The following is a 26342-nucleotide window of genomic DNA, read 5'->3' as shown; positions in this document are numbered from 1 at the left end:
ACTGGACTTGCATTAGAGATTGCCGGTTCGATTCAATTTCCCGGCACGGCAGTTGAAACATGGTGCAAGTTTCTAATACCCCCCACGACCCCCACCACTTCTGTCCGCCCAGAAGTATATAAATGTGTTCACTGCAGTGAGTCAATCGGCAGGTCTCACGTCTGGCTGGGTAAAGTGTGGATACTCCCACCTCTAACAAGATATAGGGCCAGCGTGAAAGAGGGGGTCCAAAATTCTACTCTACAGCGGCTTTCTACAATTCCTTCTCGTGGGAGGCCCTTCCGCCAGGAGTGGCATGGAGCAAGCAAATGGCAGGGTTGCACCTTTTTTTTTTACCACCTTACCAGTAAACGGTTGCCTTTCAAGTAGTTCTGAGCACACACGGTGAACACGTGCAGTCCTAGCCCGGCCGTAGTTTATTAACAACTACGGTGTGGTCGCCTGCCGTAGCTACCGTAAAATCCAAGAGGGCCCTAGGTAAGGAAAGGGTTCCCCCCCCCCATCTGCTGTTTTGCACCAGAGCTTGGTGGCACGCAAGGGGTCACGTTTGGTCGTAGAACCAAGGCTGGTGGATAGCTCTGCTGAGCATTGGCGGAGCCCAGTGTGGCCCTTAAATGCCAGGCCCACACCCGAGCGATCGGCCGCGCAATCGACGCATCTTGAGCGAGTGGTTGCGCAACAAGGACATTCAGAATCAGGATATTTGTTTATACTGGAGAAATCCGATGAGCTATATAAAGCTCTTTTTTTTAATTTACAGATGCCTAACGCATTTAGAATTGTAACAGCTAATCATAAATCGCCAATCGCCATCTCTGCTGTAAGAAACCGGTTGCGAAACTGCTCGCAAACTGGTTGCACATCACGAGCAATTCAGTTTGCTTGCAACGAAGTTACAAAAATGATCGCACAGGCGTGGGCCCAGCATAATAAACTCGTCTATTCACGTTTATGACGTTTGATTTGTTTCATCCAATGTTCTTGTCCTTGATTGTTTCACATCTTTGATTCACAACTCGTTCTTTGATTTGCCAGCGTTCTGATGAAAGTGGATGTGACATTACAATGGGAATTAGTGATATGGACAGGACCTGCGTTGTCATAGCATGATCTCTTCATACGAGCTGTTTTGTTCATGGAGCCTTAGACCTGAGCAGTTGCCATCCACAATTTGGTATTCATAGTTTAGGTAATAATTGTGAATTACGATATTATGATTAACTGTTGGGTCACATTAAACCCTGTGTAGATTGTTTTGCCATATCTAAACACCATAGTGGCAGAATTGTATCATTTTAAATAATAAATTACACAACTTATCTTGAAATGAGTATACGCTACAGATTAGTGTTCATTTAATATAACATGAGCTTGATGTAATACATGTGCAAAGTCACTACGCATTAACATACACAGATATACATTCCCACACACATTTCATAACCTACATAACACTTGCATATGTACTGCGTACATACGTACAAGTGCAACCTTTCAACAATCCACTGCTGGAAAGAGGGCATTCCCATGTCGTGCAGCTCATGATAATTACTTGACGATACTTCACCACACTAGTCAGTGTGGCTTGGTGAAGGTCGGATGCATGAATCTGGGAGCGTAGAAAGTACAGTACAACAATGGATGTTTCTGCACTGCCCTTTTTTGCCCATCATTTAACCCCCACACTGTATAGCAACCGGCTTTGCATGGTGGTGGTTCATCCCAAGAACGGTGTAGGCTCGGCCCTACTGAATTTGTGACATCTGACGAGATTGGGCTCACTCCAGCTGCTTTGCTCGTCAGCACAAATCTGGCTGTCACCTGACGAAGCCGGTTGTAATTGCTGGCGAAACGTCGTACTCGGATTGTAAATGTTGTGGCTTGGCTCTCCAACATACAACCGATGTGCTGTACTAGTGACGAATTGGCCACGTTCTGTTTACGTGACAACCCTTACTTGTTGGCTGTGTCAGGTGGTGGCGGGTTTAACGACACATTTAGATATTTATGCGACCTAACCCAAAAACCCCTCTTATAGATTATATTATGAGTTACATAATTATCGACAATGCATAACAAACAGCCGATTCCAACATTCTGTGCGGTTATTTTTCACATTGAACCCATCGTACTTTTTCACGTTGCGCATGCAAAGATATCTGGCACGTTAATTGTATTCAGCATCGCTGTTAAATTATACAACGTGATAGTTCACACTTGTATCATTAATTCCCATGTGATTGTCACTGCCATTGAAAATGTGATGCTCCTGCCACATTACAATTGTTTGACTCTACGCATGCTTGGTGTTGAATGTCACTTTAACAAAAAATATTTTTAATATGCACAATATAGATTTCTTTGTCGACATTTTTTTAAAATTCTCTTCATGTCACGACTGAATTTGCAACCTATAACTGTGTCGACTTGGTTTTAGAGAAATATTTGTACCTAAATGACTGATTATATTTATGTTTTAATCTGACGAACAGAGGACGTTTTAATATGCCACGTAATATGCTGTTAAATTTAAATGTGTAATTTAAATGATGTGCTCGTAGGCAGTGTGGCACTTATAATGTGAGAGTTTCTACAGGGTCATCAAATAGTGTGATTACTTGGTAATTTTCTACAGGCTGTCAGTAAAAACCAGACATTACATTCTGTCGGTAAAAAGCCAGAAATTGAACTCATTAATGCCAAAAACTCAGCACAATAGATGATGTAGTTACATTGCAAATCGTTAGTACTTAGGATATGCATTTATTGATGGGACGTTTATAGTTCAACAAAATTAGATAGGAGACAGCGTTCATTAAATATGCTTTTATTTTTGCACTGACTTAAGGTTCTTCCAGGCAGCACAGCTGCAAGGACACGTCTCAGTTCTTGTTCCAGTGATGGTAGAAAGTCATGTGACATTCACGCAGTTGACCGTACTTCACCACGCTGGTCCGTGTGGGTTGGTGAATGTTGCAGCGAGATGCGGGACATGGCTACTTTCACTCGCCGCTGATGTTAGCCGTGGCCGTGAATTGAACTCGGGTCACCGGGTTCATAGTGTAGCGCCAAAACCACTGCACCGCCACTCCATCCCAATTGACACTTATACCAAACGATTATCATATATAAACTTTATTGCATATGGCAACAACATTTAGACATGGGTGAACACGTTTTAAGTTATTCTCACTGGTTGAGTAGTACACAATGTGGAATTGTTCAAACACGGAAGTTTTGAACATCAAGAGGGGCTCGTTAGCAGCTTAGAGTGTGTGCCACTGTATGCCACTACGTGTGTGGAGATGCGTAGCTGCCGGTAAATAAATACTACAGACATTGATTGGACAGCCCTTTCCACCGATTAGAAATACTTTTGTCCAGAGCAAACAAATGCATGCTGGAATATAGACTCTCTAGATAAATACATTGTAATGTGTCATTTTAGTTTTGGGTTGATGGGCAGTTTGTGTATTTGTTATTGCGTGTTAGCCAAACTTTTGGAATCGCAATCACTCAAATGCATATTTATACGGCATCTAAATGCGACGGCATCCCAAAGAGGCTGTACAGAATCGGTGGGTGTGTTCATTTCACGGAGAATTAGGCCTTCCCGACATCATCATCGTTGTCCATCTCATTTGATGATGGTCTGCTCCATCTTTGTTGGTAAGCGTGTCGGGGTGCTCCCCCCTTTTATGGCCGAGCGGCCCAGTCCTCCCAACGGCCAGATTCTCCCACAAGTCAGACACTTGTGCCTCACCGTAGGGGACTTCTCAGTCGCTGCTGGCTGGAGTCGCCAGTCGGTCGTAGGCAGAGGAGAAAAAGAGTCGAGCCTGGAGTTGATCCACAGGCGTTGGGTTTGATTACTTGTCGTGGCAGCTGACGCTTCGGTGCATCTATTGCAACGGCTAGCAAATGTTAAGATATGCCTGGCTTGAAATGAAGTGAAGTGTTATATCCATAGCTCCTCACACTCGTGTAGGAGCAGAGATGCAACGTGTACAATTTACATGAGGGTATTGACCATTATTTTCCTAAACCGCACAGTGTTAAATTTGGTGACCCTGTCAAAGTTCTTACTATCGTTTTTTTTTCTTCTAGGCAACATTTTCAATTAAAGCATTGACTCAAGCGAGTCCCATTTTTAACATGGCACCCCGACACATTTCACGGTAGTACCGCGCTTATTCGTCGGCAACGACACCTCCCGATGTTTTGCCGCCCACTGAATTCGTATTCCCGTAGGAAGCTTCCCAGTGAAGCGCGGCGAAACATCGGGCGCGTGGCAACGACCCCGAAAACGCGTCGGGAGGGCCGTGCAGCACAACCGCCGGAAAACCTTCACGGCGGCGTTGCATTTTTAGGGAGCTACGCTTGACTGGTGACGATGGACGTAGGGACGAGCGTGTGAAACGACTCGTCCGGACGTCCTTCCCCTTTCCAATCGGTTTTCCGCTGCTTGCGTGAGAAGCTGATGATGCTGGCGGTGGCCAAGCAAGCTGTAATGAAACCGTTTTTCTGTATCATACGAGCCAAATTTCCTGCGTAATACCTCGTGACCCATGTGTGTGTGTGTTGCCGTTGCAGGAGAGGGGTTTTACACGTGGCTCGAAGGTAATGACGGGGCTGTAAGCGCGCCACCAGGGCAGGATAGGCTGAGCGAGCCTCCTCTCGAACAAATAATATAAACCAGATTGATTAGGGGTCAGCCGGATGGTTTTTGTGGGCAGTTAGATGGCTTCGTGGGTAGATAGATGGTTTTAGTGATCGGTAGCTAAGTCTCTCCAAGTGCATTGTTTCGTGGTTCAGATCTAACTTCATTCATGGCATGAATTTCAAACAAGTGCGCCATCTGTTGTGCCTAGGCATGACATTTTTTTAATGCATTTCTCTATCATAGAGAATTATTGCGTGCCAGCTTGTAGACCAGGAATTACAATATTTATTTGTGTGGCTACGTGGTTGTTGGCAGGAAGCAGCACAACAAAAACCCATTGTTGTGCAGCACTTCTCTATTCCCACGTCTTTGCTGCCTGCCATGACCCATCCTGCGCTGACCAGCGTGGTGAAGTATGGTCAGTTAACCCCCACAATGCTCCGTTGACACGTGATGTGAAAGTGACACATCGCACTTATAACTACATTCTATCGGAGTCCTGGTTTTCAGACGAAATAAAATAATTTTTACAAATTTAACCATCTCAATACAGCAGTAGTTTCAGTGTAGCACTGTGGGATTGTTGTCCTTCCGCCGCACCTCCGATGAGCACGGTTGGGCTACGAACGGTGCGAAAGAAGTTCAACGTACACTATCTAGCCTCGTTCACGATGTTCACCGTAATTCGCAGCGATCGGTGTGACCGTGAGAGAGGGGAGGAAGAGGAGGCTAGGCCCAGTGCTGTGTCCTGTGCTGGTGCGCGCTTACGCCCTGCGATTCATTTACAAACCCGTGCCACACAATCCCCCCCTTCTTGCTCACCCTCCCCCCCCCCTTCGCGCGTGCCTCACCTCGACAAGCGAGCGGCAGGACCGTGGAGACCGGCGACGCGGCCCAGCTTTTCGCGTGGTTTTGCCGCTTGTGGCAAATGTTTCGCGGTTCGAACCCTGCGGCCTCCCCTTGATAATGTTGCCGCGTTGTCGACCCTACGCATGCAACGCCGTCTGCTTCGCATTGGATGTTACGTTTCGCCGTTGTGTTGTTTGAACAAAAAAAAATAGGCTCTGTCTGCCACTGTCATCATTCAGATCTGACATTTTGAAAACGTACCTTTCACAGGACCTGTTGCTCTATAATAGGTGTGTATTTGATGTTTTAACATCTGAACACCTGTATTATGCCATCTTGATACTGATAACAGGGTCCCGGAGATAAGATTAAAAAAAAAATGTACTCAGTTGGGACAAGATGCAAACGTCGCCCTCTACTGCGAGACCACTGCAGACATGAACGCGGCGCCGTCGCGATAGCCTTCACGGTATAAGGATGGCTCGAATACCAAACGTACAAATGACTTAACATGACTCGTCGGGCTTGTGGGGTCCACCGCATTGGTCACTGCTGCGTGAAGCCACAGCCATGTCTGCTCACGAGTGCCACAGGTCGCCGCAGACCGACAATTCTGGTCAACGTGACGAAACACTTGGGGTGGAGTGACCGAACATCTTCCCGAGAGCTCAACTGGGCTTGTGCTGCTTTTAAAATGCTGACAATGTGTAACAATGCAAGATGCCGGTTTCAGTTTTTGTTATTTTTTAGCTTATCCACCCAGAGTCTTATCACTCTTACACAGGAGGGTCCTGCCGATTTTTCACGGAAGGGGGCGATGATTTCCCGCGTAGATTCCAGTTGAGCAGCGTGCGTGACTTGCGACTTGCAATCTAGAAGTGGTAGTTGTATATAAGGTCCACGCTGTTGGCAGGAGCAGTGTGGATTGATGGCCCACGAAACTTGTTTGATCACCTGGCCAGTTAATGGAAATCATTGGAGACAATCCCCTGTGTAAAGAGCAGCTGTTGCCACAACCCCCCACTCACCCTTTCTGTGCTGATAGGTTATATGCAATGGCTGTTGGCCTAGAGGATATTGCACTTTGAGGGTTCCTCACGGCAAGATATAATCACAACATATGGCAAATATAACCTGAGTGTGGACAGCCCAATTGATAAGTCCAATAAGCCTACCCTTTACGGAGTACACTTTATGACCATTAATTGGTTCCCACCATCTGGTAGCTTATAATGAAAGTTGCTCATCACCATGAGACATTCTTAATCCACTGCTGGATGAAGGCATTCTGAAGGCGCTGCGACTTCTCGCAATTCTGAGAAGTAATCACCTAGCACCTGTGCATGAACTGATTTCATTGCTCCATCTCCTCGGTGGACGTATTTGTGGATGCGTTCTGCTCCTTGGCTGCAACTATGTCAGTTGTTTCAGGAGGCTTGGGATCCTATGACAACGGTTGCAAGCGTAGGCGTTTGTGTTGCGATTATTTTTGTATCCAAATGCAAAATGGAACCGTTTTTGAATATCGTTTGCTCCTTGTTAATGTTGACATTTGTTTCGGCTAATTGCTAAAGTCGAAGTCGGGAGGGCGGAAATTAGGCAGAGGTTTTATTGGTACGATCGTCTAGGTCCCGACTAAAATTTCGAATCTGCGCGTAAAGTTTCAAGACTTCTGCCCAACTTCCTGCGTTTTCCCGCTGCTGCTGAAACGGCCTCCGTTGCACGCTCATGATGGATTTGCTGTGGTTCATAGGTCTGTGTCTGGAGAAGAGGGTGTTCTACCGTCTCATCTCGGGTCTCCATTCAAGTATCAACATTCACTTGTCTGCCCAGTACCTCGTGGAAGGTAATTTATTTTCACCGTCGTTATACGCTGTGGTCGGCTACAAATATAAATGATAAATAACTCAAGACTTGTAACGTGCGCCGCACATAGTGGTCGCTCGCTCTCGAAGGGTGATAACAACTCGGGCATCGCACGCAAGTGGGTAAGGCAGTAGCCACGTGTTGAGCCGGTGCCAAGTTCCACCCCAAGCTCTGTGGTCCTCTATACGTGAAGGAGGTTATCGGCCAGTGAACGAGTGTTTACACGTGGGAGGAAACCGGAGGACCCGGCGAAAATCCATGCGTGCGAGTGGACAACACTCCATGTCATACAGATGTAACGGGTGGAATTCCTACTTGCTGTACTGGCTTGGCCTGGCCAGCCAGGGTATGGCCCCTCGACGCCCACGGGAAGGGAGCTTCACAACATTGGTTGACCAGCCGTGCTAATCGCACCTTCGATTGGCTCTGTTCGCTACGTACGGTGTGAAAGTTCTACATAATTACACAGCGCCGGAATACAGGCCACCTGCAGCAGCATAACCACCACGCAGATGACGGAGCTGGCATCGTTCATTACAAAACACATTCCATTTGATGCCTATGGCACGGTGTTAATTTTGTGAACGAAATGAGTAAAAAAAAATTTTAGTCAACAATGACCAGAGTGGACGAAAATTACATCAAGCGTGAGGACTGCCAGCTAGAGACCGACGTGTGACTGACTACGACGAGACGAGATTAACAAGCCTGACTGAAGGCGCAGACCGATACAAGCACGGTAATTGTCTATACGTGCTCATACAAAGATTGACTGAATTCATCAATTGGCTGACTTGATCGTATTGGGGAGAGGAGGTGAAAATAGGGCGCTCCTCACACCAACACATAGAGAGAGAGCATCACCACTTTGAAACTAGAAAAATAACATCTGCACACCTTCCCTCTCCTCTCCCCTAAAAATACCACGTTTCCAATCGTTTCCCCCTATGCTAGTGGGGGGGGGGGGGTCAGTGAGCCCCAATCGCTCTTCCCTCTCCTTCCACCGTGGGCACCTGACCGGGGCTTGTTGTCCGTGAAATAATTGTACCCCTTTCGCCCTAGCGCTCGTGCTTTTGTAATGGGCTCTTGTTCAATATATATAGTTTAAAACAGTACCTGTTTTTAGTCCACGTGCCACAGCAGAAATCGGTACCAGCTAGGGTAGCAAAATCTTAGTGGTGGCCACGTGTTTTTTATGGTCTGTAGGGAGTAAAATATTTGATAACGCGCTCATTTCAAACGGTCATCGCGCACACATCGCTGTTACCGGCCACATTTACGAAATGGTGAAGCCGCTAAAGCTCCCGCCCGCGCACTACCTGTCGGTTTGGTGGCCCCACCTGTGAAACGTCCGTCGCTACCGGGGCTCGCAGACCGTCATTTTGTCTTGAATCCTCTCCCGGCAGACGGCTACAGCAAGGCCCACTGGGCGCCCAACGCCAATGAGTTCCGCAAGCGCTTCGACCCGTCGACGACAAGGGGCCAGGGCACGCGCTGGCTGCGCAACCTCTACTTCCTCTACCTCATCGAGCTGCGCGCCATCTCCAAGGTGGCGCCCTTCTTCCTGCGGCCCAGCAGCAACCTGTACACGGGCAACGCCAAAGAGGACCACCAGACCAAGGAGCTGCTGCTGCAGATCCTGCAGCTCGCCAAGTGAGTACGGAGCCTTCCAGATTATTCTCTTTTTTTTTCTCTCCCGCTTGCGCCATCCGCGGCCGTGCCGCGGTCCGTGCCAGCACGGCTCGCGGAAGCACGGGTTCCTTTTTTTTGACACGCTTTTTATTAACTCTGTCGTTGTTGTTATTGTTGTATCCTCAAATCTTGTAACTCAATTTTTTCCCACTTCCCAATGTGGTATCGACTGCAAACTTGGTATACTTATGTCATACTGATGACAATACTATATTCTATCATAAAAAAAAACATTTTAAAACATTATTTTTTATATGTTATGTTTCGGCTTGGCTCTAATTGTCCACGGTCAACTGACGTTGGCTGTAAATCACCACGGTCCCCTTACGTTATGGCAAGCTTCGGGGCCACTTCATGGAGTCGTGGAGTTCTTCCATTACAAGTACGGTACATTTCATTAAAGCGTGTTTTAAAAAAAAGTTTTTTTAATATTACTTTTTTACTCCCGTTCTTTCGTCCCTGCACTGGCTCCCAGTAAAGTACAGCAGAGGACTTCAAGATTCTGCTTCTCACGTTTAAGCCCTTGAATGGGCTGGCTCCCGAAGTATCTCGCCGATCTGCTCAAGTTTCATATACCACTGTGAAAACTTATATTGGCTGAGTTATGGTCTTCTCATCATTCAATTCCAATGTTTCTGTTTTAACCAGGGAGTTCCCGATGCATTTTGACGAGACCGCGATGTTTTCCGGTAACGAGAAGGAGGCGCAATTACTCAAGGTGAGGCGTTGACGTTTATCTTTCCGCATTTGCGGTTTTGGGGCAATATTTTCCATGATTAAATTCGAGGTCGTAATGCACGATCCTGCACAAAACAAAGACAAAAATCCCCCGTATAGCCTAAACAGACGGTTTGGGCAAGTGCTGTTAGCGATTACCGGGATGGCACACGAGGGGGTGGATGGCCAACACCACTGTGGTGATGTTTACATACCGCAAGAGGTACTCATTTGAGACTGAGTCGACCTAGGGGAGGCCCAGCACTAGTTCAGATAATCGTCACTGGTGTTGGTCGTGAGCGGAAATCGAACCCAGGCCGCCGGCTTCGTAGCGCAGCGTTCTAACCACTCTACCGCTCCCTCCTACACACACACATACCCTTCAATATGTGGATTCAGTTCGTGTACAGCTCTTACGTAGGTTGCCTGCCAAAGTCAATGCACTGGTCATAGGAATCGGGGAGCCTCGATGCCCTTGCCCTAAAGTGAGGTTAGTATTGTGAGCGCCTCCACCGTACGTTACGGGGGAACAGAGGGGTTAGTTGGCGGGCGTGCCATTTTCAACGTGAGCGTGTTACGAGTCCGTGATGTGGATGGAAAGTTACCCAGGTCGACCCCATTGCAGCATAGGCCACCTACTGGCAGCAGGCTTGCTTGCCTTTATCCAGCAGTGCGTACATCATGGCTGATGATGATAATACTGTGTGGTGGCAGCAGGGGGGATTGTGGTGGAGCGAAACATTAAACATCTATGTCGTGGCTGATGGTGACGATGATCGTGATACCAGATGGAGAGAAAGAGGGAGGTTGTGGGGAGCAGTCGACAGACGAGTGTTTAAGACGGATAGTCTTCGCACTCATTACACACTCAAAGTGCCTGCCACAAATGAACCACAATACCTTGCTGATCTCGTCAAGAAGCATGAGCCATCTGGTCATCCTCGCAGCGGCTTTTGGCCATCGAGCAAAGACGTTCACCGCATCGCGCGCTTTTAGATGCGCTTCTGCCGCCGTCTGCAATTCTCTTCCGATATTAGCAAACCACTAGAGCTATGCACATTTAAATCTAGATTGAAAATTAATTTATTTCGAACTGCTTTTTGTCCTTGCCCCCCCCCAGACTTCCGATTAGCACGGTTGGCCACGTACGGCCGCGAAAGAAGTGCAACATACATACGTAGACGTGGATGGCAAGTGAAGTGGACACGTTGCCGCGCACACTTCCGCGACAGTGTGGCAGCGGCTGCCGCTTGCTCCCGCGGTGGTGACGTTTATGTTGCCTCTGCCCCGTCTGTAGGAGGAGTTCCGGTTGCACTTCAAGAACATCTCGCGGATCATGGACTGCGTCGGCTGCGACAAGTGTCGCTTATGGGGAAAGCTGCAGGTAAATCTACTTAGTTGGGTGGTTTGTACGAGCCTCCAACCTTGATATGTGCTTGCTTAGCAGCGCTTTTATCCTGTAGACCTCGAAACAGAACGGCGAGTGTTTCCGTACAGACAGAGCATGTCAAGCATGCACAATAGGGTTATAATACCTTTATCGAGCTGTGCATTTGACAAAATGGCTGTAAATAATAGCAGTTACTCGAATGGAATCTGCATAGCGGTTATCGCCCCCTACAGCAAAAACATGAGTCGTGAGACTGTGTGTAGCAGTCTTGGTAAGCAAGCCTGATCGCACCTCCGATTAGCACGGTTGGCTGCGTACGGTGGGAAAAAAGTTGACACGCGCATACACGTAATATGAACACTAAAAAATATATACATTTCATTGCTTTGTTCTTTCTCGGCTCTCCTTACAGACGCAAGGGTTGGGCACGGCGCTGAAGATCCTGTTCTCGGAGAGGGAGATACGGAAGCTGCCGAAGCAGGGGCCCTACCCTCCCTTCCAGCTGACTCGGCAAGAGATCGTCGCTCTCATCAACGCGTTTGGGCGGTGAGGCCTCCACTTCCAGCTTCCTCCCAGCCTGATCCTAACCCTGCAGCAGGGGAGAAGGGGAGCCTACGGCCCAAGGGCCAGACACGGCCCGCTGCTTAATTTTTTATGGGCCGTCGGCTTCACGTAGCTCGTAGCTGCTTTCATCAAAGGCCCAGAAAAAATATATTTGTCCATCGACAAATAGGGCGGTTGAAAGCATCTTTCAACCGCCCTAAGCCGGTACTGGAGGGGAGTATTTTTGACCTGGCAATACCGGTTTTCTTTTATCACGTTCAGTCACTTGTATTACTGGAAGAGGCCCTTATAGTGACAAACTAACTAAAAAATAAAAGTTGAACGTGATAATTTCTTGTCCTGTCCTTGGCGGCTAAGCTGGGATTGTCAGCTGGCTACACTTTAGAGCCCAATTCATAATAATTCACATTTGTAAGTATAACTGTGAACCCCTTATCAATGCCTATCTTATTACAGACCAATTCGGACCTTATTGGTCACCCCTTTTAATTCTCAACGTTCATCCTACAAAGTTCCATCACAAGGGAGAAACACAAAGAAATAGACAAAAATCATGTTTTTTTGCCCGTATTGAAATGGCTGTATGCCGTATGGAACTGAACTCAATTTCCCTTTAACATGTAGGTTGACAGATGTGTATGTGTAAGGCGCATTTCATCCATAGATCCCAATGCGCACCCCGTGTATGGAAAGCAGGAAATAAACAGAACCTGCAGGGTAAATGGCCAGAACTAGGGGGTAAAGGCCAGTTTAAAGAGGTGAGTGTTCAAGATAGACTTAAATATATCTAACGACTCCGATTGTCTTATCAGCAAAGCCAAAGCCTTCCAAAGCTTGGGAGCTGCACTGGCAAAAAGCCCAATCACCCCAGGAAATGAACCTTGACCTCGGAGTACTTAGAAGGCGGCGATCCGAAGATCTCAAATTATTCTGTAACCTATACTCGAGTGCTATTTTAATTTTGATTTAAAGCTTTCGTGACTGCAGGGATTCATATTCTTGGTTCTTTCGGTAAAGTCACCATGTAGAAGGGAAACAATAAAATAATAAAAATATAAAACAATAAAATTCTCACGACGTTTCAACTGCAACACAAGCAATCATCATCAGGTGTGAAAACCACAGCAAGAAAATTTTAAAAAAGTGGCAGGTGTCATGAGAATTTTATTGTTTTATATTTTTATTATTTTATTGTTTCCCTTCTACGTGACTTTACCGAAAGAACCAAGAATATGCTATTTTAATTAAAAAAAAATTGCATGGAACATTACCCCTAAACATGTATAAAATTGGCACGGAGCCTTTGCTCACCTGCTCTTCAGAATAGAGTTGCAAAGTTGATGTTTTCAGCCTGGTTACAAATTACTGCATAAAAACACCCATCGTACTGAATTAGATTTTTCATTTTATGTAGCCCATTTCAGCTTTAAGGATTACTTCTTTGGTTTTTTGTTGCTGTGTGATAAGCACTATGCAGGGCATATAAACCCTGCTGGCCTAGTATTGGTAAAAGAAAGGATAATGGGGTGACTTCAGAAGTAGTTCTTTGACATTTGACATCTTCTTCTGGGGGGGGGGGGGTGTGGTCTCTGACACAATGTGGTACACTTCTCGCTACGAGAGTTCCAAATGGGAAAAAAAAAACAATCTCATGTTGTGACGTCAACATTTATGAATAATTAATTTGATGCCCCCGTAGCATCACAAGAGAGGGATAAGGCTGAGGGGCAGATGTGCCTTTGCTGGAGCCAAATATTTGCGTGATATCTCCTGTTTAAATTTTGCGTGCAAGTATGCCTCTGCGACAAATCTCATGCTACACGTGCAGCAGGCTCGCAGGTTTAGCGCAGGGCCAGAGACCAAATGATTTGGCGGGCCTCATACGGCCCGTGGGCCGGACGTTCCCCACCCCTGCCGTAGCTGATAACAGCATTGTGATTTTTCTATTTTGATGTGTAATTGCCACTGCTGTGTCCCGCCTAATTACTCGCTTGAAGCCGCTTGCTTTTGTTGCCGTGTGTTTTGTGTTTCCTTTTTTGTTGTTGCGCGATGAGCAGAGTGTCTACCAGCATCAAGGAGTTGCAGAACTTCAAGGAAATCTTGAAGGATTCCATGTGAACTCCACCTCCACCACAGTTGTGATTTTCAGGACTACTCACCGCACTATTTATTCTGGTCAGAAACTGAGAATATTCTTGCCCCTCGCCCTCGTAATTTTAAAACAAAATACGAGCACCATTCGGCAGGGATTGTGATATTTCCATTAAAAGGGGGATGGACCGGTGAGGCATGTCTGATTAAAAAAACACAAAAGGAAGAAATAATAAATGATTGATACAGGTGTACAAAGTTACTTTCCTAAGATGTTTAACCCCCTTGATGCGGTGTTGTGCAGGGGTTATAGTTTACATTGTGCTTACTGTGCTTGTTATATGTGACTGGGAGCAATGAGAAAGGGAAAAAAAATGCAAAACAATAATTGTAAATTTAAGTTTCTACTATATATACTGTAATTGAATGGCCTTATGAATATTAATGCTTCAGTAGCATTCTGTCTCGGAGCGACGATGTCTTGGGACATTTTTTTGACGAATGAAAATGAAGTGAAAATGTATTCTCCAAAATATCGCAAAATGTTTGAACATTGATGGTTGTTTGAGAGCGGTTTATTTTCTGTTTGTCACGCCGCGTGCCCTTGCCATGCATTGTCACTTGTGTTTGCCACCTTTGAGACCTTTTTGGCATGCCCGGCAGTTCTGTGTTGTACAAATTACCCATGTAAAATCGTAAAAATTGCACTCCACGTCGCGACCTAATAGAATATTCTTATTGTCAAAAACGTAGGAAGGCGTTCACGGTTAACTATTAAGGACCAAACCCAATTACATAAAACATCTTATTGGATTACTTATCCCCCAAGATGCAATGTTTTTGCCACTGGGAACTGAAAACATGGACACATTTTTCACGGTGATCTCGTGGCGTCTCGTTTGATGCGCAACATTTTGTGGGTACCATTTATTATGCTGGGGAGGTGGTGGAGAAATGCCAAATTGTGAATCGATGGCTCAAATATTCCATAATCCTTATCGCGTAATTCCTGTTCTGTCACTTTGATTTAAATTCAGCAGTTTGGCCAATTGATGGACAAATTGAACGCGAGTGTACGTACAGGCCGTTTGTCGATGCACCGCAGGTGAGAGCCTCCTTACACCATGCAGCCTGTGGCGGCGGTGGGGGGGGGGGTATTTGAACTTCACCACCCTGGTCTGCGCAAGTCGGTGAAGACGGGGAGCATATCTGTCAAAAAAAATAGTCCTCAATGACCAAGACGAAAATGTTATGTATTTAGAATTAGATACATTTCATTAAATCAGGAGATTGAGCTACACATGACATTCCATCCGATCACAGATCAGGAAATCCACTGAAAACAATGGATAGATTGCCCCACACCGGCATTGGGCAGCTCCCAGTCAACCTGGAACATTGGGCCAACATTGGTGGAACGCTTCCAACCACATGTTCAACGTTGGCCCAACGTTGCGTGTTTAACTGGGTGAAGGAAAAACTATTCTGTTTTGGAAAATGGAAATGTTATTTGACATCATCATCAGCCCAGCAGCTGCTGAATGAAGGCCTTTCCAAGCGGTCACCATCCCACAGTTACACTTTTGATTCGTACTAAATTGACGTTAACCCTGTGAGTGTCCAACCACTGCTGACAAACGAAGGCTTTTGAAAAATAAAATCGGGCATTTGATAACCATGTCATCATAAAATTGGATATTTCGGGCCGGTCAGACACAGAATCTGGTGTATAGGTTTCACACCTGCGTAGGCTTTCGCAGTTGTGCCGTGTGGCCCTGCGATGTGTTTTTGGGTCTGCTGCCCTGATGTACAACTTATCTCTCCGCATGCGGGGGGGAGCGAAATGTCGGACGTCGTGGCGAATAACACGCAGGCTTCACTTCATTTAACACTTTGTTTTGGCCGCGACACATTTTGGCAATACAAATCGCAGTGCGTGATGCTTGTGGAATGCACGGCACACACGACATCGAGTTGATGGGTCAGCGGTGGAGAAAACTGGTAGTAATTAGGGGTGTGAGCATGAATGCGTTGACTTGTCTGACATTGCTTCCCACAACATACGGAGTCGTAGTATGGGCATGTTGAAGTCCGCCGCCTCGCGTGATTCTTTCGCTAAATCTCGGTTTCGTCTGCACGTGGAAATTGCTGAGGCTTTTGGAACCATGTACCGGCTGTCACGTAATTATTAAGATTGAGGCCATGTGCATGTTGTGAACCCAACCGTGTGTGCCGTCCATACCTGAACAGGTATGTTTTGCATCCGTTGATATTCATGTTTGTGTTTTAAACGATACAAGCAGCAGAAGAAAAATCAAGGCCAACCCGTTAATTTTTTTATATATATAATAAGCTTTCGATGGAAATTTTCTGAATAAATGTTAGTGCAGATGATAGATTTGTAATTAACAAACAGAAATTGACAGTTTCGGAACATTTGCCCAATTTTAAAACCCTTCATGTAATCCTAAAGTACGCCCATCATCAGTGTGTTAAGGAATATTATTTGCGTTTATTTAGTGCTTAAAATACATCGTTCAAAAGCGCTTTGATATTAGAGGTTGTTTGATTAAAGATGTAAAGCTATATGTTATAAATAAACATACTTTGAATAACCAAAGCATGTGGAATTATAACATTACTTTTAATCTTTGAATAACCAAGGTATGTGATAACTACAATATAGCATAAATTTATACCACCCATATGCTCATTAACTTTAATTTGTCATTCCTGCAAGACATTTGGAATGTTAACATAGCAACTTGCGGCATTGGTTCCGTACGGTCGTTGGATTTCGGTGAAAGCATCTGAGACTGAATGAGCCTACAATGGAGAAACGTCCCACACACCAGCCTGAATGGGCTGCCTTGTTACCATTTCACAGTCTTGGACACATGCAAATGACGCGCCACCATCGATACTGTAAATGCCTAATACTGCACACCTTCCGTTTTGGAACCTTTGGTTAATACATTGTTCACATCCTCACTGTTTTAGCTTTGTGGTAATTAATGTCAAAAAGTGATTGGGAAAAAAGTAGATTGTTTAAACCTAAATATGAAAATGTAAAAAAAATATATGCATCGTGGGTGAATGCAATAGCATGTTTGTACTTTATTTCATTGATGTTTTGTAATTTTGAGGGGGTTTTTTTCTCTCATGTACGTAAAGCCAAAGGTGGACAGAAAATTATAAATAGCAGGGCATGACAATATTCTTCCAAATCTACGATCCAGTCCTGGTGAGGGGCATTGGAGTGCTCTCCACGAGTCTCAACGACCAACGGGAAGAGAAGACCTAAGAGCAGATGACGGGATAATGTCAAGGCAGACCTTTGGGAGGTCACCACGCAGCAGCTACGGGAACTGGCGGAGGGTACAAAGCACTGGCAATGAGCTGTGGTGGTGGTGGTGGCATCTTGATCCGTCTCAAAATTTGTTTTGTTAATACGAACCTTCACCCGGCATGGTGCAAGTTAGGACTCGTTTGATGTGAGCTCCTTACAAATCCTGATCCGATTTTATTGGCATGTGTTACTCTTAAGAAATGCAGTATGCGGAAACAATTTTGGCTAAGTGTAACCTTTGAAATTGTTTATTTCAATGAAGGAATTCTAAAAGGTATTGGCAACCTAATGCTAGGTTTATTTCGGAGCGCTGTCTGAATCGTAGGAGTTTATACGCCACGATTAATAGCTGCAACATTTAAAAAATTTACATAAGGAGCATGCACATTTTTTTATTTGATATTTTTTACCTTGGATGCAAATACTTGGTTTTGACAAACTCTACCCCCCAAAAAACCCTTATTTTGTAGCCATCATTGGTTTATATTTTATAACGGTAGTTGCTTAGTCTACGCTTGTGGTGACTAAAATCACGAATCGATGCATAATTGGTTATTTACAGCAAAAAAAAATTCCCCAAAAGAATGTTTAAAAAAATGTATTCACACCAGCGCATCACAGCAGTCTCGCAAGATTACATTGGGCAAATTATTCTGAAGTTTGTTTCAGTAGGCCTTATCTACAACAAGGGCACACCACCTATTCCTTTGCAACGAGTGTGCATCTCGTGTCAAACCGATATGTTCATTCCGAAGCGATGGATGAAGCTCAATTTAATTTAGCAACAAAAATGCAGACTATGGTTGTTATTGTGCAGTCATTGGGAAACTCGGATGAGACCACGAATCTGCTGCACTTGAATTTTCTTTAACCATGGGTGGCTGAAACTAGGATTACAACCTAGGATCTCAGTGGTGTCAGACCCAGTGCCCTGAATCTCACCCCCCCCCCCACCTCATATGAGCAATCTGGCCACTTCATGGTGTAGCGAAACTTGGATTCGTGCAAATGCACGGTTCCGCATCGTCATACATTCTCTTATCTTGAGAGTAAAAGACATGAGCAGCAACTTGTTAGATGGCTGTTGTTGCGTCACTACACTATAGTGTAATAATACTCTAAGAACATGTCTGAAGGGAATCGTAAATGCATGCAGATTTGTAATTGATGTGCGACTTATACCTTGATTTGAGCAACAATTTGTATTTTTCTCTCCACCATCGGTTTCTTTATTATTTCAGTCATTTGGGTTATATACTTTGTACAGAAATGATATCAAAATGTTTTAATTGATGTTCTTCAATGTGTGAATTCCTTAATAAGTCCAAGAACGAGTTGCTCCACTTCATTTTGCTTGAGTTTGCTTTCTGTCTCCGCTGTTCGCTTTTTTCCCCCCCAAGCTACCACTGAAAACGTGTCGCACCGTGGTGGTAGGGGGGCTGCCTTTGCGTCTTTAACCACGTGACCTGTATCGTGCATCTTCTTCGCACCCGTGGAGCACGTGATCTTTTTTTTCTCTCTCACCACCTGTGTGTTTTTGGAACGGGTTGCATACCGATTTGCCCAGGTTCAGTCCTCGACTCGTGTTCGTAACTTGATTCGTTATCACGCTCGACCTTTAATCCAACGGAGCTCGTCGGTTCACGCTACCGACGAGGCAGCGGAAGCAACGGTGCGATTCATTTTTCTTTAAATCGCCACCACCGTTGTCCACCGAGCCATTATAAATGGGTCCACGGAACTTGGTTCCGATCGGCAGGGTCGCCTGTGGTGGGGTAGAGTGTGGGTACTACTCCCCACCACTTTCAAGCCGTCTGGCTAGCATGGGAGGCTTGGCAAAATATTCTCGAGAAGGGCTCTAGAGGCATCGGTAGTGTGGTGTTGACCGAGCACTTACAGGGCTGTACCTTGACCTTCATTGTTTACTTTAGCTATTGAAACGAGTTTGTGGTTGTGGCAAGCCACGTGTAATGCGACTGCTTTGCATGTAAACCATGCAAAAGCAGCACGGGTGTAACACCGTCCATTTACTCAACAAGTGGCCCGGCTCAACGGTTTGCAACAGCTGTGCAAATAAAAAAAATATCGTGCAGTGAATAGAATTATTGCAAAGGCTTGTCAACTGTCCCGGATTTCCCAGGATCGTCCACTTGTCGAGCTGGCTGCTATCCTGGGAAAGTGGGACATTCATAGTTCTGATGTTGAGTCCTGTAACGATAATGCACCACTCAAGACGATGCATTTGCATGTAGGAGTGCTCCCCTCTTCCGGTATTTTGAGATCAAATCAAATCACAAGTGCATTTGGCATTTGCGCCGTTAGTATAGCGCAAGGCTATCGCGGATGCACAGTGTTGCATAGATTGGTATAGTCTGCAGTAGTTCCATATAGTGGGATACGATAGAGTAATGTAGCCATGTAATAGTTGCTCTCTCGAGATATATTCTGCTTCCTGCCATGGTTTGCCCTGGTACTTGTACCTCTAAAGGTGGCAATCTTGCTCATGGGTGCAACCCAGATCTATTTCGGTGAGACTGGAGTCACGGATAAGTTAATTCCCACTAACATCGCTTGGTGTCTCGGGCGTCAGTTCGTTTCAATTAAACTCAAATGTGGTGTTCTTTAACATTTCATCCCCAGGATTTGCTGCCTCTTAAGTTGTTGATATTTACTATTCTTGTTTGCAGCAGCAGCCTCTTGTGCTTGAATATTGTATTTTATGTGAGCAGGATTATTGTTGATTAAATACATTTTCCTCAAACCAGCTAGTAGTGTTATTAACTTCATTGTGTGGGGGGGGGGGGGGGGGGGGGAGACATATTTTATCGCCTTTCTACCCATTTATGTGAAACAAAAAATGTGAAACTTGTGGCTTTAGAGGTCAAAAGGTCTGCTTTCCAACTAAGGGAGGAACCATATACTAATATAGAACTTAGATAACCTCTAGACCAGCATGGGGCTCATAGACTAACATGGAACCCGTAGACTAACGTGAATCGTTAGACAAGTATCGGATCCATAGACTCACATGGAACCTTAGACTAGGATGACAACTGTAAACTAGTACGGTACAGGATTATAGACGAACAGAACCTAAAGACTAGCATATAACTCATTGACTAGCATAGGGAAATATAGGCGAATAGTAAACGTATGTTTCACACCTCCGATTATCACGGTTGGCTACGTACGGTGCGAAAGAAATTCTACATACAGTATTAGCATAGGACCCATAGGCTAAGAGAGAACCCATATATGTGTAGTAACATCAACATGCAGTGCCGGCCCTCGAGAGGCACGGCGTGCGGTGTCACGACATCGCGGATACCACAAGGGTGTGGGTGTAGTACCGCCCCTATAGAGGTCCGGTGAGCGCTGATTGATAGCGCTGGATGGCACCACGCTTGGCGTGCAGTGCCAGCCCCTACAGGACAGGGTGTGGGAGTGCTGGCCGTAGGAATGAGGTTATTAAAGGCCATGGCACGCTGGTTGACCCGAGAGGGCACGTGACCAGTTAAGTCTACAAAGGGGCCCCAAGTGGGGGGGGGGGGGGTCACGTGGTTGGGATCGAGATCCTTCCCGAGGATTCTGGAAGGTGGTCGTGGCCAAGGGCGGAGCCATTCACGCAGCAGAGACCAGGGTTGTTGTTCATCCTGGAAGAAACCTTCGTCCACGTTCTCCGTTCAACGAGTCTCAAACACGTAAACCTGGACCCCAGTTGTGGTCCCCGGTCCGTAGTAGCTAGTGACGTAATTAGTGCAGTTAGCCTGGTGGTGACCACGTACGGTGCGAAAGAAATGGTGGTGACCACCAGGCTAACTACACTAGTTACTACGTCACTAGTTGCTACGTACTACGTCACTAGTACTAGTAGTGCTACGTACTACGTCACTAGTACTAGTAGCTAACCTGATGGTGACCACCATAGGTTGTTATTCTGTTCAGGGGAAGTTACCCCGTATTTTGGAGTTAAATAGATATGTTGCCTCCAAGGCTACGTCTGCGACTCGGTTGAACTCGCTACATATGTACAATACTAAAATAAAACCTATGGAAGCTATAGTCTCGTACGGGGCCCCATATGTTAACATAGGAGCCAGTGGAACAGTTGTCGATTGTGCAGCAGCAGGGGAGGCAGTGGAATTGCGCCGTAGCCACTGTTGAGCAAGCTATCTGAACCCGGCGGGGCACTTGGGCGCATCCAAACAAGCCACGGTCGCCGTAGATCTACACCAGGGGTGGGCAAATTTTTTGACTCGCGGGCCACAATGGGTTCTAAAATTTGACGGAGGAGCCGGGCCAGGAACAGACGTATGGAGTGTTTGTGTGAACTTAATATAAATGACGTGTTAAAACTCATTACATGAAAGGATTTGGCCTTTAACAGGTAGCAAAGCATTAATTTGCAAGGCAATTAAACAAATTGCACGAACATGAACAATACAAAACATGTCGTAACTCCCGGCCAAAGTGCGCCATCTAATGGGGAAATGGGGGCATTACAGGAGAAATGGTAAAATTTAATTTAATAAAAATAATATTTGGACAAGTTAAAAAGCCCAACGGGCCGTATACGGCCCGGTGGACGTACTTTGCCCACCCCTGATCTACACCGTCACTGTGGTCGTCGCAGGAGACTCCTTTTTAACGATGGATTATCGAGTGCTTTTGTTTTAATCAAGACACCTAAAACTAAACTAAGCATTTTGTTTAATTTTACCAGGTAAGATTTATTGAGCTATATCGCTCTTTTATTTCTCACTTGCGACTTGACCACAAATCGTAGCTCGACAAAGTGGCTTATCATCACGTGCAAATTTAAAGCAGCACAAATTGTCTAAAAACGCACGTTTAATTTTTGATTTAAAGCTTTCGTGACTGCAGTAATTCATATTCTTAGCTCTTTCGGTAAAGTCACGTTGAAGGGAAACAATAAAATAATAATATATAAAAATTATCACAACGTTTCGACCATAACACAAACGGTCATCATCAATGGTCGAAACGTCGTGAGAATTTTAATTGTTTTATATATTTTATTATTTTATTGTTTCCCTTCAACGTGACTTTACCGAAAGAGCTAAGAATGTAAACGCACGTTTGTTTCTAAATGTGGAGGGGAAAAACCGGAGGACCCCGGAGAAAAATACACCGCGACCAGCGGTAGAGAGACATCACAAACTCCAAATATACAGCAGCAGCAGCAGGCGTCAGGGTCGGGATCGAACCCACGACTTCCTGCATACCAGGCGAGGTAGTTAACATCTCCCAGCCACCGTAGCTCCCATTCCCAATGCGGGTCTAAAGCCTGCGCGATCGGTTACATGCAACTTGTTTGCATGCGACCGAGTCGCTCGTACGTGTGAGCGTCTCTGCAACCAGTTGCGAGGAGTTGAGCAAACGCAGAGACGGATTCTACTCGGCGATTTGGTTGCGCGCGCGCGCTACTGATGGATCGCCTGGGGTTACCTGGCACCACAGACAGGTAACCCCAGGTGGTTGTGTTCAGGGGCGGATCTAGAAACTTCCCACGAAGGATGATGGCAAGGGCAGGTTGATCAATTATGTTTAAATGCTATCTAAATCTCCCCCCCCCCAACACACAAATCATACACACATTTTGTCGGTGCTCCCGCTTACGGTAGTGATTGCACAAATAACTAAAATACTTCAACACGTGTGGCCTTAAAAATACAGTACTGTAATATACACAAACACATCTTTCAACTCACACGGTTTAGGGGCCGTCCATAAATGACGTCACGCACCTGGGGGGAGGGGGGTCAGACATTTGTGACGAGGGGGGAGGGAGTTTAAAAAAAAATGTGACGTCACATCAAAATGCGCAACTTTAAATAAATATAGAATTGTTATAACAACACTCCTACAACATCAGAGTGCAGCGCCACATTAAATACGCATAAACAATGACAATAGTTTAAAGCGATTTGAAGCATGTTTTATTTTCAAAATGTAAATATGGTTTTGGGGGGTGGGAGGGGGGCAGAGCTTTGTGACGTCATATTCGAGGGGTAGGGTCTGACTTTTTGTGACGCCGTGTGACGGGGGGGGGGGGTCAAAAATCGCGTGACGTCATTTATGGACGGCCCCTTACCCCGTATTCTTGTACAGTTTTCATGTCCATACGGCGTACAGCCGTTTCAATAGGGGCAACACAACAAATCATACCGCCAAATAAAAAAAAGTCGTGGGACAGATATATATATTTTTAAATCAAGCAGCAGCATCAGCATGCAAGCTCACAGACAGTATATCATGATAAGTAGCATCATTGACACCAATTATAAAAAAAAATTAATACGTAAACAATTCTTTGTTTGGTAACATTTTTTGTCTATTTGTGTTTCTCCCTTGTAATGGAACTTTGTAGGATGAACGTTGAGATTTATAAGGGGCACGGGGTGACCAATAAGGTCTGAGTTGGTCTGTAATAAGGTAGGGCACTGATAAGGGGTTGACAGAGATGTATATACATAATACTGGTAGGAACGAAGTTGTAAACTGAGTCTACCAGCCTGCAATAGATTAATGTGTCCGTCCGTCCCCTTTCAATACTAACGAAGTGAAATCTCGTGCTGTTGGGTGTAAAATCAGCAATAGACAGCGCAGAGACTTGATATGTCTTATTGCACCCAACATTTGGAAGTAACAATGTCATAAAATTGCGCAAAATTCCAATATTCCTACCAGCCCACCCTGCAGGGACCTGTTTTTGTGTTGGATCGCGTAATTTTTGAATGTGTCGTGAAACTCGCTACCATCTGACAGCCAATTAAGGGTTGTCACATCGGATGGTGGCGGGTTTAAGGACATTTACGCGATCTAACAAACACTCCCCCCCCCCCCATTCATTATAGATATTGATAGCGAAAGCCTACGTGTTAAACTGACAGTGTATATAATCGCCGACGTTCCGGGAAATGGCCCTTCTAATGTTCGTGGGAAATATCTCCAATTGTAAAAAAACACCTCTCGACGTAAAAAAAAATCATCTCAATTAGTTTTAGTCCGTCAGCCAGCTCTGTAGGGTCACTTTATTTAAACAGGTGGCGGATTTGGTGCGCTTATTAAAAAAAACCCACTACAATGTTAAACTTTAAGCGCACGGTAATGTTAATAATTTACCAGAGGGTGGGCCGCATCTTTAGCCAAACTGCCCCAAATTGGGGGGGGGGGGGAGACTTTGAAGACCAATAACATCCAGAAAGCCCCTCTAGAACAAACAACGGCTGAGAGTGGGGGGCACAATGAGTTAATATCATCTGCACGGCTGGACCCGACCAACCCTTTGCAGCCAATAGAGGCCGCTAGCGTTCGACATAAAATCAATGGCAATTGAAATCAAGCCTCCACCCCCCCCCATAGATAAAGAACAGACTGTAGGGGCAAGTGCTGTTAGCGAGCACCTATGAAGGCTGCCGGCACTGTGGCACACGAGGGGGTGGGTGGTCAGCACCACGCCCGGTCGCCTTTGTCTCCCCCAGTGCCGATGTTTACTCACCGCACCCGGTGCTCATTTGAGGCCGAGTCGACCTAGAGGAGGAGGAGGCCCAGGACCGGTTGAGAGATGATCATCGCTGGTGTTGAGCCGTGAGCGCGATGATTCGAACTCGGTTCGCTGGGTTCGTAGCGCAGCGTTGCGTTAACCGCTGCACCACCGCTCCCTCCTCCCATCACCATCATCCCCACCACCACCTCCCCCCTCCTCAACTCGCTACGTGTGAGAAAAAAAGAAAGTCAACTCTTTAAGGGGGAAATGGGCGGAGATCCTCAACTCCCTCCTCCTCCTCCTCGTCGCCGCTCGCTCCCTCCCTCCCTCCACTCTCTCAGCCACACACAAAAGCTGCCGCCACCGCCACCACCTCCATCACCACCGCTGCTGCTTCCATCACCACCACCACCTTCACCATCACCACCACCTCCATCATCACCACCACCTCCACCACCACGGCCGTCGCCAAACAACCGCCTGCTTTGTGGCGAGGCCGTGCCGGCTTCATCAACGCTCGCTCGCCGCTGTGCTGAGAAAGGCGACCGTAGGCTAGTGGAGGGGGAGAGATCGAGAGAGGAGAAGGAGGAGAGAGACACGCGCACACGAAGTGCTCCTGGAGGAGGAGGAGAGAGACACGCGAACACGAAGTGCTCCTGGAGGTTAACGGGCAAAGTGGATCGACTATAAAGCGTGGGGAGATTGGGGGGGGGGGGGAGTCCCAGCGGCCTCTTGCCTCGCTTTGCCTTGCACCCCCCCCCCACTCCTCATCGTTCAGAGGGGTTGAGAGGAGGTTCAGGGGGAGCCCCCTGCAATGGACGAGCTGCGGCACGGCCAGGCGGCGCGGGACTTCATGGACGGCGCTCTCGTGTCGTGGGTACGTCGCTGATGCTGCTGCCCCCTGCTGCTGCCTCCTGCTGCCCCCTGCCGCTGCCTGCTGCTGCTGCCTGCTGCCCCCCTGCTGCTGCTCCTACTGCTGCCCCCTGCTGCTCCCTGCTGCTGCTCCTGCTCCCTGCTGCTCCCTGCTGCTGCTCCTGCTGCCCCCTGCTGTTCCCTGCTGCTGCCCCCTGCTGCTGCTCCTACTGCTGCCCCCTGCTGCTGCTGCTGCTGTTCCCTGCTGCTGCTCCTGCTCCCTGCTGCTGCTGCTCCTGCTGCCCCCTGCTGCTGCTGCTCCTGCTGCTGCTCCCTGCTGCTGCTGCTGCTGTTCCCTGCTGCTGCTCCTGCTCCCTGCTGCTGCTGCTCCTGCTGCCCCCTGCTGCTGCTGCTCCTGCTGCTGCTCCCTGCTGCTGCTGCTGCTGTTCCCTGCTGCTGCTCCTGCTCCCTGCTGCTGCTGCTCCTGCTGCCCCCTGCTGCTGCTGCTCCTGCTGCTGCTCCCTGCTGCTTTGTGCGGTGCGGTTCCAACGGCGTCCTCCGTGCATTGTGTCACCTGAGACTGGCCATGGATGGCGCGGTGGCAGGAGGGCTTCGCTGAGTGTTTAAACTTTAAACGAATCGCTTGTTGCTAAAGCTGCTTCGCTTCTTCTTCTTCTTCCTGTTGCGGACCCGCGAGGGAGTTCGCCCAGAGTTGTCCTCGAATGCTGTGGCTTTAAACCGACGTTTCGGCCTCGACTCTGCCGCCGCTGTTGTTGCTGTTATTGTTGCTGCTGATTCCCTC

General features: G+C 46.6%; 2 protein-coding genes across 6 annotated transcripts in view; both read left to right on the top strand.

Moving 5' to 3' along the window:
* Window positions 1–19939, top strand: part of ERO1B (endoplasmic reticulum oxidoreductase 1 beta) — a 103665-nt gene extending 83726 nt beyond the window's left edge. For all 4 annotated transcript variants that reach the window (XM_076051977.1, XM_076051979.1, XM_076051978.1 and 1 more), the window contains 7 exons: window positions 4591–4617; window positions 7263–7355; window positions 8782–9028; window positions 9716–9785; window positions 11082–11168; window positions 11587–11720; window positions 13796–19939. In XM_076051977.1, coding sequence (XP_075908092.1) covers window positions 4591–4617; window positions 7263–7355; window positions 8782–9028; window positions 9716–9785; window positions 11082–11168; window positions 11587–11720; window positions 13796–13856 — 719 coding nt within the window. In that variant the 3' untranslated portion in view covers window positions 13857–19939. The remainder of the gene's footprint in view (window positions 1–4590; window positions 4618–7262; window positions 7356–8781; window positions 9029–9715; window positions 9786–11081; window positions 11169–11586; window positions 11721–13795) is intronic.
* A 4829-nt stretch (window positions 19940–24768) lies between these two features.
* Window positions 24769–26342, top strand: part of LOC116953879 (uncharacterized) — a 68984-nt gene continuing 67410 nt past the window's right edge. For both annotated transcript variants that reach the window (XM_076051976.1, XM_032974166.2), the window contains exon 1: window positions 24769–25565. In XM_076051976.1, coding sequence (XP_075908091.1) covers window positions 25503–25565 — 63 coding nt within the window. In that variant the 5' untranslated portion in view covers window positions 24769–25502. The remainder of the gene's footprint in view (window positions 25566–26342) is intronic.

Source organism: Petromyzon marinus, chromosome 53 (assembly GCF_048934315.1).
Source record: "Petromyzon marinus isolate PM22_M1 ecotype Great Lakes invasive population chromosome 53, UKy_Petmar_22M1.pri1.0, whole genome shotgun sequence".
NCBI lineage: Eukaryota > Metazoa > Chordata > Hyperoartia > Petromyzontiformes > Petromyzontidae > Petromyzon > Petromyzon marinus.
Note: the sequence above shows the minus strand (reverse complement) of the source record. Positions and strands in the feature narration are given on the sequence as shown.